Below are 12,941 nucleotides of genomic sequence, written 5' to 3'. Positions count from 1 at the left end.
AAGTCAAAATCGAAAATATTTTTGTTGCTTTGTTTTTCTTTTGCGGCAGATTATATTGTGACATATATTCAATATCTCAAAAGCAGCTATTTACCAAATGTAATGTTATTCCTTCTGAAGGAATCCTCGTTTGGTAAAAGAGCCAGGCTTTCTTCCTGCGCTCTTTCACGTAAACACCCACTCCCACACACATACACACACAAACACGAACAAACACACACAGGGTCATAAGTGACAGCCTTCAGGTTAGCCCTGGTTGGCTGAAGGCGGGAATTAAAGAATCTTCAAAATGTCATCTCTGGCCTCTTCAGCCTTTAATTAAACCTTTAGAACAGGGAGTTAAAATTAACAAATTGGGTAATGAATCGAGCAAAACAGGTGGTGGATGGTTGAAGAAAATGAACCAATCAGTCTTTCCTGCGTGGATTTATTCCGCTCCTAATTAGACGCTGCTTTGGTTAATTATGATTGGGCTCTTCTGAAGAAAGAAGGGAAAAAAAAAAGAACCTCCCTGCCCGACATTGACAGAATTAGTGTCAGACTGAGTGATACACAAACACCTCAACCTCACAGTTGAAAAGCCAGCATCCCTAACCTAATCAGGTTTAATATTAATGGATAGTCATTCTGTGAAATCTCTTTACTGTGTCAACAAATCTGTACTAAACCAACATTAATCCAAGTACTGGAAGCTCTGTATGTCTACCACAGCAATGTCAATTACAAACAACTACAACATCCATATTGAATTAGAACAAGAGAAGATCATACTACCACCTTTATTACATTGGTTAACTGATGGTGACTCATTTTCTTTTTGAATGAGCACGGAGTATGACGGGAGTGTGGAGTGTGCCAGACTGAAGCCTCAGGTCAGGTCCCGGAGGTGTAGACTAAAAACAGGAGGCGGCCAGGCTTGTCCCATCAGGCTCCCAGAGTAAAACTAATTAAAACCAATCATTTCTATAAACGTCACTGCACGTAATGACCATTTCCAATAAAACTAAGATATCAGTTAGACAAGATCTTGCCTCTCACTCATCTGAACGAGCTGTCTGACGAACTCTCATAAAAAAAAAGTTTGTTGGCTAACGAAGCACCTCCTGCTTTTGACATAAAAAATGAAGAGATGTGCTACAGCACCATAGCAGACAGCCAAGACAGCCCTGTGCTACTGCTCAGCCTTTTTATTTTAGAAAATGTAATACTAATGGTCATACTCACCGGTATTTTTAACAAGCTTGGCAAGCTCTACATTTACTTTCATTACAACCTTGGTTATTTTTAAAACCTTGACTAGAAAATATTTATTTCTCCTTAAAATAAATAACTTTTGTCGTTCCTAAGATGCCCTCAGATTTAATGTTAACAAAGATTAATAACTGCTTTTGCTGAACATTTAATTTGATGAGGCTTCACCAAGTATAATATTTGGAATCATCTGCGTTTAAGAAATAATTCATGTGCTGAATGTCAGGTCACTCACAACATATTCATCTATCCTGACAAATTAACTTCACATCTCTCCTGCACTTTTATGTTATAAGAGTTGTAGAAATGAGAGATCTCTGTTACAGCACTGAATTGTTTCTTATGTTGACTTTCAATGGGACTTCAACACAACTATCCCCCGGCTCATCCCACCCAACAGCTTGTAATTGCATTTTAATAGGCCCATCAATCAGTTTCTGCCATGGACATGGGGTTTTGATTTAATTTCTCAAAAAAAACAAACAGTTTTTATCATGTCAGATCCAGTTAACCTATGCTGCTTTATTAAAATGAGAAGTTTATGTTGCAGCCGCATATTTGATACACTCAAAAGATTTATTTTGAAGTCAAATTCGCTTTTCAGCAGGCGGGGATGCATGAGAAATCATCAGAGGTATGAGTTTTGTTTTACAAATATTCAGTGAATGAAGGCTAATGAAGGGTGACTAATAAAGGAAGAATGATAGAACCGTGATGCCAGACTGTGCTAAGGGCTACTTCTGTATGGCAGGGTATCAAAGAGCTTGGTGCATGAGCACACATCAATGAAATTGTGTTTATTTAACAAAGAGGTCATTTATAAAACAAACTCGTACATTTTAATTTTTGAATGTTGTTGTGTAAATGTGACCACGGCACTTATGCTACATGCTGTTTTCTAAGGATGTAGCTAACAGGGATTTTTAGTGATCGCTCGTAAGCGTTCGCACTGAAATCTGATCAAGAATAAGCCATAAACTGAGCCAGAGAGTGGGGTTATATCTTGCTGCCTTTTTTTTTTTTTCTCTCCACATCCCTCAATCACTTCCTCCTGTGGGAACAGGCACAGATTGTACTCGATTGATAACTTATCAAGATAAAAAGCTTAAATGTCAGTTTTGCCTTTTTATCTTCTGGCTTTCTTTGATATCTGACACTTTCTAATGCAAAATGTGTGTCAGGCTTTCTCATCATGTACAATGGCCAGACTGAGAGCATGAAAAAAAGTCAACACATTTTAGAAATATTAGTATTAGCCCGTTTTTTAAATTTTTTTTTAATTTTAAATTTTTTGTTTGTTTTGTTTTGTTTTGTTAAACACTAGCAAGCGAGAGAGAAGAAACGGTCTGTTATGAAACCTGCTATCATTGGAATGGGTGGGAGACTATACAGTGATTAAGTGGTGTTGGTTGCTAGTTATTGTTGGGGTTAATTTGTATGGCACCTCATGTGTCTGTGATAGTCATCTCGGGGACTAATGAGTCTCTCTGTTTGGTGTCTGCTCTGATACCTGCTGCTGTTCTCTGATGAGAGGGAGAGAATAGTACCGCCTAAATCTGAAGGCAGACAAAAGGTAGAATAATTACTATTTTTGTGCTTAATATTATCCAAATTCTGTGTGACTTTCCATGTGAACCAGAAAGCAAGACGATATACTGTATGTACCAGAGCCCCAGACGGGCGCTGCAAAGCCACAATATGGGAAATGACAGAATGCGGTACCATATTTGCATGTTTTCCCCATTTTTCTATCCACTTATTTTTATTTGAATGCTCACTCAGATTTGCGTGTGTATGTGCGTGTGTGTGTGTGCGTGTGTGTGTGTGCAGACGGAGGACGGAGAAGAAGAGAACCCGCTGGAGACCACAACCTCTTTGGAGCTGGAGTTTGTGGACGATCCCAACTTTAAAAACAAGGTCAACTACTCCTCCAGTGCGGTCCAGATTCCTACAGACATATACAAAGGCTGTAAGTACTCAAGAATGTTTTTTTCCTTTATTTTTTTTCTGGTGAGTGTGTGGCACTACATAATATTCACCAATTTACACCATTAAATTGTTGAATTCATGCACTAAATTAGACACTATTACAGTTAAATAAATACTTTTGTATTACACACAGACAAATCAACAACCGCTCAGAAAATGGTTTTTAAAAGCATGTAGCAAGTAACAATATGGTCATGAAAAACTGACAGACCTTGACCTTAGCTGAGGTTACATTAAAGGTCAGTGAAACAGCAGTTAGAGTGTCTGTAGCTATAGTAACATAATGTAACATATTTCTGACTGAAACAGAATTCATAGGGGAAGTATCGTCCCCAGAAAGATTTTATCAAATTGTTGAAGGATTTGACTGGATTAGTAAAAAGTAAGTTCCCTCACCTCTGTTGTTAGGTTCCTACTGCAGAGTCAATTCAGTAGACCTCAGCCATGTTATTGTGGAAAGGTTTTTGGCAACTGATATCTTAAAACACGCCGCAGAGCCCATGATGTCACTTACGCTTAAAGCTCAAATGCAGTTTTATATGATAGGAGGAGTTAACTGGTCAGCTCATGTCACATTTGATTGGATGAATTTATGTGAGTGCGAAATGAGTCATCAAAAATAATTCAACGTTTGACACACACCAAGAAATAACATTTAACAAAAGGACACACAAAAATTGTATTGCATAATGTATTGATTATTTTACTGGGTCTTTAAAGCATGTTAACATGTGCAGGGCTAAGCCAAAAAAAATACAAATTTGTTTGGTATGCAACCTGGTGGTGATATTTACATCAGTTGATTCTGTGGTAATGGTTGTTCTCATGTAAGCAGATTGCAAAATAGTAGTGAGATCAGGAATTTCTAAAATATATATATATATGTATATATATACAGGGACTGTTGCCACTGCCTTAACTTGTATCATGCACGTACCAAAATGTCTCCTCTTGGTTTTCATAGATACCTCTGGGTCATGGAGAGATGTCTTTTGTTTTGACTTGACCTCTCCCCTCTCTCTCTCAGTACGTTAGCTCAATCTCTCCATTCTTTTATATCGCCCAGCACTTAAGCGCACTAACATGATTTTAGATGACAGACTCTCTCACGCCAGATTTGTACTGTTTTTTTGGGGGTTTTTTTTCCTGCGTGGGCATTGGCTCCCTCGCTCATGGACCCTGCCCTTCCTGCCTGGCACTGCGCTGCCCTGTGAATATAACACCCTCCTTAATCTGCACCTGCCAAATGGACAAAAGGGAACACATGTACCTTCTGGGACTCTGATTTTGCTTGGCATGTTCCTTCTGTTACCCACCTCTAACCTTTTGGACACTTTCTGCCTGCCGCTTTAACGGCTCAAAAACCAGAGCATGTGCAGACAGACATCCATTTTCACAGTGGCAATTTTTTTCTGTCTGTTATTGTCTAGCTCTTTGCCTTCTTTGTTGAACAGGCTGTGTATGGCACCTGTCTGTAACAATGCCCTCCAGCTGTGTCTCCAGACAAATCTTGTCTGAATTAGACACTCTTGGTTCAGGAGGAGATGTCAAAGGCCACAGCTAACTCACAATAGAGCAATCAGGCTTGTACATTGTTCCCGGAGCCATTTTGTGCCAGTCTTGGTTCCCCTGTCTGAAGATATGAGTCAGAGAATAAAGGCCTCTTGATTGAGCCTGGTGGAGACTAGAGGAGTAGAGTGGTACAGTTCATGGAATTAGTTTTTTTTTCACTTCTGTTCTGTGGAAAATGTTTACTGTTGATGTTGTTTAGTTAGCTCCCATTGCGCGGTCTGCTGTGCTGAGATTGCCAACTGCAGATTTTGTGCCAACTCCATTATGAACATGTGTGCTGTGTTTCAGGCGTTGATGATAAATAAACAGTGTTGAAAACCATGTTGCTGCCCAAATGTACAGTAATTCTTAAAGACGCTTTATCACCACACCAAATGTCCTGAACGCAAATATAGAAATTAGAAACATCTTGAGATGCTGAATGTGCAATGCAAGTTAAAGGCGAAGTCAGATTTTACACATCAAAGTGTTAACAGGTCTTGGGAAGTACTACGGCACACAGTATGTGAATAAAATTGTATAAAGGCTTCTGTGGCTCCAGAGGGAGCTGCGTGAAATCTGATAACTTGCCTCAAGAGATATCACTTGAGTCGGCATCTGTTGGGTCTAAAAATGAGGAAAATCAGTGGTTGTGGTGTTAGAAAGTAGTGAGCATAGCAGACGTCTGTAGCCTGCTCCCTACCCCTGTTTGAGGCTAGAGGCTCGAGGTTACATTAGCCACTTCTAGCACAACACATTCGAATCTCGGATCAAACTCTCAGCAGGCGAGTTGCCTTGTGGGTAATGTAGGCACCAGGTATAAGAATGCGTGGAGTAAAAAAAGACAATATCTGTGGTTTTGCTGCATTGATTTTTATCCATTTTTTAAAACTTGACAATGTCATAGAAGTGCAATGCTGAATCAGAGGAGCAATGTTTTTAACTAACTTATTTTACAGAAATTTACATCAATACATCAATAGCTTTAGAGAGTTGGTGGAAGTGGATGATTATCTATGTGAGGTGTTCTGCTCCGGTCCCATCAGTGGGAGCCTGCAGGGTGCCTTGGAGAGGATGTCTGAGGAAACGGACGTGGGCGGATTGTTGTCCTTTTGGGTCTGGAGAGGTCTGGATCTACAGTATATCTGTGGGTATAGGATTAGCAGAAGAGAAGCAGTGTGAGTGGGTAGATTCAGCGCTCGCTCCTCAGGGGGAGGCCAGAGGAAAAGGCAGAGAAAAGAAAACTGTAGGAAGAATGGACCACAGTCCAAAGTACAGCATAATGTTCAACAGTTATTGTGAAATTCTCAAGTGTTGTTTATTAGCACTTTATGTGGTTGGAGGAGCTTGCTTAGATTTGTACACATTGTTAATGCACTGAACAAATTGACTGTTTTCCAGCAAATGGAAGCTTGAATTGCCAGTCACATCAAAATGTGTGTCCTTAGAGATGGACTGAGAGAAAGGCACAGATAGAGGGATAGATAGAAGCAGAAGGGGTGAGAGGGGAACGAAGGAGAAGAGACACTTTAATAATAGCAACCATTTAGAGCAAAAAAATATATTTTTTTTTCACATTTTTTTATTGTGATCCTTTCAGCAGCTAAATGAGGCGGTGTATGCGTCCTGGTTTGATTTGTCTGCTAGGCCCCATGTCCGTTTATTGAGATTGAGAGTGTTCCCTGAGCGCAGTAATGAACCATTTTATGATTCATTATCCCACTGCTGATTCCTGCTGCCAAGCCTGCAAACTTTCTAATTATCTTAGGTCAAACATTCATACAGTTTTCTTCTAATTATCGTCGCTTATTACAGGATGGACATCACAACATAGCCACAGAGGAGTAAATTGATGTGGGTGGTGTCATCCGTTGAGAAACAGGTTTTATTCTCCCACTGAATGTTACAGAAATTGTGAAGAAGAGGCAGAGATTTGCTGAATAATTGCAGAGGAAGGCCTCTGGGAATATAATCTTTAAAATAACTGAAAAATAAGGATGAAAACAGCGAGGGAATACACAAATTATTATTTGGTGACTATTTTGTAGATTCTGTGGAATCTCGCTGGTAATTGGAGTTCATGCTGCAGATAGAGGATACTAAGCCAGATTGGGTCATTATTCAGTTGTATGTACATTATAACATGTTGAAAATATAGAAGGTTGTAAATCAGCTTTTTTAAAAAGGTAGTAATTATGTGTGTATAGTATAGACACAGTATATGCCGACATTAGTGTTTATATTAGAATAAGCAGCCACAATTCCCAGCAGGGAATAGAGAATGTGAATGTGGGACGTCTTTTCATTAAATTTGAAGTTTAAATCCGCTCCATGCGGCGCCTTTTCCAGCGGCCTAACGTCATGTTGTCAGTTTACTATTGTAGTCAGGCACAGTGAGAAACTTGGTTATCACAAATGAATGGCGAGGCCTGGCTAACTGTGTGTGCAGATGAAAGAGCAGAGCTTAAATGTTTTGCATTTCAGCCTACACACACAGATGCTCCACCATGTTCACCAGCTACTTGCTAACTGTGTTTCCCTGCCATTTGGTGCTGGTCATGTAACGTACAGTTGGTTTTTAGAGCCCTTTTGCTGAAAACAGCTACCTGCTGCATCTGGAAACAGGTTTGATGAGAGTGAACCAAAACAATTACATGAAAGATGCTAAAACGCTCTGTAGAGCTGAGAGGAACTTCAGTTGGGTGATAATTCACGGCCGTGTTGAAATAGTAATTCAATCCATTGTTAATATAAAAATATTAATTAGAGCAGCTTTAACGGCTGGCCTCATAGAGTACATTAGTCTGTTTAATACAATAAAGAGCTGAAGTCACATTATTCCCCTGTTTGCCTAAACTTGCATTAACTGATTTTTTTTGGCCTCGTGGGTACAGTGGAAACAAGTTGTGAACACAATAACACATCATCACCTTTTATGTTGATATGGTGAACTTATGAGAAAAACAGTTGTACAGCAACAGCAGTAATGGAGCAACATTATCATTCATTTGAAGTCGAGTTTCTGAGCGCCTAGTTAATGTAAGTCCAATATTCTCACTCTATTATCTCTGTTTCTGTTCTCCTGAGGGAAATATCTGGCTCTTTAGCTGCTAAATACTTCAGTGTGTTCTTCAGCTGGTTGCAAACTGTGTCTCTCTGCTGAGCAGGTAGTGTACAGTGGGTTTATAGAGCTCTTTTGCTGGAAACAGCTTGACTGCTGCGACTGCAAACGATGCTATGAGAGCAGTGAGAGTGAACCTAAACAGTAAATTTCAGCCAGTAAGCTAAATGATGATCTGAAACTCACAATAAAACTCTGTAAAGCTGAGGGGAGCTGCAGGTGATAATTCTGCTTGTGGTGATACTTGTAAGGTTCATCACTACGAGCAGCCTCCCTCCCATTGTCACATTGTTTTCACATTGTTATTTGATATGTTGTTATTATAAAGATATATATGTGGCAATGCAGCAGAGAAGCCTCATGAAAATAAAAGACTGTATATTTTTCCCAAAATAAATGAATAAATGCAAGAAAACATTCACTGTTGTGATGTTCGTATCTGAAACAATGAGGGAAATTAAGCTAAAATGTTACGCTGTGGGTAGTTTGGGACTAATAATTTGGGAAAGAATTTAAAGTATAAACAATGTGTAGGGTAGGTCAGAGGCTAAAATGTTCTATTACTTATGAGACTTTAATTAAAAAGAGAGAAAAAAAATACCCAAACCAGCAGCAAGTTCGGACTCCCTGCCCTTTGAATGTTAGCCTCCATTTTGCTCCAGCACTCTGTGGTCTGCGGCTGGATCCCCCTCTGGGAAGCTCCTGGCAAAAAAGAAAAAAAAAAAAAAAATCATCCAATTCACCTTTGGAAAGAGCAAATTGCATGCGGTGTATGTAATGTGCAGTGGAATATTGAGTGCAACAGATGCAGCAGATAGAGAGTCAACGCGATTGCGTATGAGGTTTGAAAAGAAGAGAAAGATTTGCATCTGTGGGGTTTCATGTGAGTGAAACCACCTCTGATGTCTCCCGTCTTGTTTAAAATAGATCTGGGGAGAAGTCCGCTCGCCCGGCACTGGAGGTACAAAGGCGACTTTTGATAAACAGACTCAGGTCTGTTCACAAAAGGAAGGGAAAGTGATAATGAGAGGAATGAGATTCATAATTTGTAACTTAGTCGTATTAAATGCTGCGGCTCCAATTAGTGACTGTGCTACTTTACTATATATCTATAATAAAATGCTACATTTGTCATCTTACAGTTAGAAGCTGCAAATCTTGAGATTCGCTTCACCTAAATGTAAAATGTCATCTGTGTGTGTGTGTGTGTGTGTGTGTGTGTGTGTGTGCGTGTGCGTGTGTGTGTGTGTGTGTGTGTGTGTGTGTGTGTGTGTGTGTGTGTGTGTGTGCACAAAAAGTACATACAGCCTGTATTCGTTTCACACGCCCCAGGTTCCTTCAAGTGAAGGAAGCTTCCCTGTCAACCAACTCATGCGACGCTGGAGATCAACTCAGCCCCTCTCAACATCAAACCAGATTTAAATGTGTGGAAAAAAGCAAAAGTGATTTGTGAAAAAAAAAAAAGAGAGAAAGAAAGTGCAAAAAAACAAACAAAAAAACAGAAGGAAATAGAGAGAGGGGGATAAGGAGAATGGGATTTGAAGTTAAACCAAAAGAGAAGAAAGACAGTAAAAACACTGCGGGCTGTATTTCTGTCGTTGTCGACTTTACAGACTCCATCTTTCTCTCTCTGCCCCTCACCCATCCAACCCCTATAGTGTGTGCCCAGTGAAGGGGCACTATCATTTACCCGCACACTAATTAGAACATTCAGCACAGCAAACTCCACTTCACTCACCACCAGCCTCACAAATTACATTTCATGTGTTTGTTATTTACTGCTCTTCTTTAATTAGAAAAATTATTTGGAGGAGCACTCTGGAGGTGTGGTGAAATCTCTCCCTTCTGTCTTATTGTGTATATAATAATAATCACCCCTTCTCAGAGACCACCCACCCCCCCACTAAATGCTATTCCTGAGTGAAACTGTGTGAATCCCTCACATGAATTTTAATTGTAATTAGTTAATACAACTATCTTAGTTGCAAGGAAATTCCTCGGAGAATGATTTTGTAAAGTAAACTGGCAAGAATACCAATGAGGTTATACAGTATCTTGTGGGTGTTACTTTTCTCAACCAAAGCTACAAAAAAGACACAGTTTCCTCAGCGAAGGCTTAGACTTTGTTTCAGCTTGTCTTTGTGGATGTGTGAGCGGCTGCCAGTTCCTGTTGCTGCCGCTTCCTCTGCAGGATGAAAGGTTTAAGGTTCGGCATCTTTAACACTCAGCCAGGCCACAAAGCAGCCCTAAAGGAAGAGGAAAGAAGGAGAGACAGGGAGGAAACAGGACGGGGTGGGGGGGTGGGGGGAAGGGGGAGGAAAACGAATCGGGCTGACAGTACAGAGAGACAGAGGAGGAGGTGCTACATGCAGATGCAGACATGCTGGTCTGTAATGTGTTTGTTTTACAGTGTCGCTTCAACCAAATTACAACAAAAACATTTTGTCACTGACCTTTAGGGTTATTTGAAAGCTGCTGGCAGTGAGGTCTTCAAATTATCCACCTTAACTAAAGTCATTTTTCAGTGCTATGAGTACCACAAAGAAAATTCTATTTACCCCCATTGCTTTTGTCTGGATGTAAAGGAAAAAAAAAACTTAAGAGGAATTATTAGGGAGGAAATATTAAACTCAAACTATCTGACAATCTGCATGGCTGAGTAGCACAAGGGTAAGTGAGAAAATATGCTTTTGGAATAAAGGTAAACTGACCATTTAAGTAAAAAGACCAGTGGTTTTCTGATATAATCTGAGTCTCCCCTTACTCTGGGATACTGCCAAAAATGGTGATAATCTTTCCTTTGCGATATGACTTTCTAGATAACTCACTCAGATTCAAAACGCACTGTATATGTCTCACTGTTACCCTACATGTCTGCTTGAGTAATGTCACCTATAGGTCAAAGTTAGCAGACTTGAACTACACTAGTACCACTTAGTCTCTCCATTTAAAAAGTAGAATATGTAAACGCCTTATGGCAATGACAGCAATAAAGGTTATGACTCTTCAAAGGAGCTCAGCTAATAGCCTTAGCTCCATTACTGTTATGGATTTCTTATGAGCGACCGCTTTTGTTCCACTATGATATATTACAGGCCACTGTGCCTTTATTTTCCTGCTCTGTGTGCACAGTCGATGCATGTACCTATTCCTATACTGCTGAGTTAATACAGAGCATAAGGCTAGGTTGGATAGGTTTGGATGGCTCCTTATCACAAGTATATCATTGTGAATAATGTGTGTATGTGGGGTTGGGGTCATGGGATAGAGTTGGTGGTGGAAGGGGGTTGAAGAATGATCTCACGCAGAGATGCTCCATAAATCCCACTCATAATTGTTTCCCTACTTAGTGTGCAGTCTTGTTCCATAAAGGGACAAAGCCAAGGGTGCTCTAAATGTCAGGGGAGTGGCACGCTGATGAATTACCTTTTAAAGATATCAGAGAGGCGCATTTCATGTGAAAGATGAGCCCAGCACAACGCCCGGGGGCTCTGTCTGCTTGTGTGAGCATATCCCCCCCCCCCCCCCCCCCCCCCCCAGGGGAAATTTGTCTTTTTATCAACTGTCCAGAGAAGTCACGGCACATCCTAACTGAATAAATCAAAGAGAATTAGTTTGTTGTGTTCTCTTATATCTGATGTGCCCGTTTTTCTGCAGAGATCTCCTGCAGATGTGTGTGTCTATGTGTTTTTCTATGTGTGTGTGTGTGATTGCAGAGTTGGACCAACAGTAGAAGTGGCTCACACATGACTGGTTTACTTTAAACTGGCAGCATAAACACACATACACTCAGTTTTATTGCTGTTGGTTGACAGACGAAGGCTGACCAGCAGTCAGGCGAGAATAAAAACACACTAACATTCAGAAAACATATCAAGCCAATTGCAGGTGTTGAATTCATGTGTGTGCACAACCCTGGGCAGCGATGCGACTGATAATTTATATTGCATAGGCAGCGAGAGTTTGGTCAATACCTTGATGTTAGTCGGGGTAGCTGAGGGGGTTCTAGTTTTAAACGGAGGTCGCAGGATGTCTCTGCGCCCTTGGCCTGTCTCGGATAGCTATCATTACAGACCCAGTGCCTCTTCAGATAACAGCACCCAGGACTTCACAGCACACAGGCTGGTACAGCAGCAACCTGCTGTGATAACTCATGCTCAAAGGATAATACTTTTTACACATTAATCGGATGATTCTTTAACCACGGAGTATTGCATGACCCACATGAAATTGAAATGCATAGTTTGGTTCCCTGAACATTTCTTCACAAACATCAGTAAAATACAGGTGTCACGCACTTTTCTCTCAAGTTCAGTCTCTCTAGTTCTTCAGACCATCTGGACTCCGGTAATGTAAACGCCGGACGGGTGAGAGATAGAACATAAAGCTCTTTCTTTCCTCTTCTTCGTCTTTCTAATTCTGGTTCAATAAAATTAAGTTTGTGGCAGAAATGTCACACACTGTCCAGGAATGAGTCATCAAATAACCCCAAAACAAAAATCTGACAAAACATTAGACGGTTAACATAGACAATATTGTTTTCCATTTAAACAGAAGTTACTGTACATTTTACAATGATGGTAAAGCCCCAAATATAAAGCAGTGATTAACAACTTTTTCATCAGCTAGTTGTTCACCTACTAAGATACAAATGGCCAAAGTGATGTGACTTTTTTTACAACTGAAAACAGTTCCTATAATCAATTCATTGACCTCAATCATGTCTTAGATTCTGCAATTTTCAATTTAGCAGTTTAAAGTTTGTTTTGATTTTTTTTTTCTCTCTCTCCTTCCCTCATGGGTGAGAAATTGCCTTTTTCAGGCTGTGAAAGCAGCCACTCATTCGTGTTAATTTCTGTGTTGCTTTCCATCAATCGTCCTCCCCCTCTCTCTGGGTTTTTATGTTTATCCCCATCTGTAGGGCTGCCTCTATCCTCCTCCATTCTTCCTTTGTGTTTATGTCTATGAATTTTGAGAAAAACATGTTGAGGAGCTCCCCTTGGTGATGGCAGCAATTTGGCTTTCATAT

At 40.2% G+C, this 12,941-nt stretch overlaps 1 protein-coding gene across 3 annotated transcripts in view; it reads left to right on the top strand.

The window, feature by feature from the left end:
• cacna2d2a (calcium channel, voltage-dependent, alpha 2/delta subunit 2a) overlaps nucleotides 1–12,941 on the top strand; it is a 141,074-nt gene that overhangs the window by 87,688 nt on the left and 40,445 nt on the right. For all 3 annotated transcript variants that reach the window (XM_056391374.1, XM_056391363.1, XM_056391354.1), the window contains one exon: nucleotides 3,082–3,220. In XM_056391374.1, the coding sequence (XP_056247349.1) occupies nucleotides 3,082–3,220 (139 nt within the window). The remainder of the gene's footprint in view (nucleotides 1–3,081; nucleotides 3,221–12,941) is intronic.

This window comes from Seriola aureovittata, chromosome 2, assembly GCF_021018895.1.
Source record: "Seriola aureovittata isolate HTS-2021-v1 ecotype China chromosome 2, ASM2101889v1, whole genome shotgun sequence".
Taxonomy (NCBI): domain Eukaryota; kingdom Metazoa; phylum Chordata; class Actinopteri; order Carangiformes; family Carangidae; genus Seriola; species Seriola aureovittata.
This window is presented reverse-complemented; position numbering and strand designations above follow the sequence as displayed.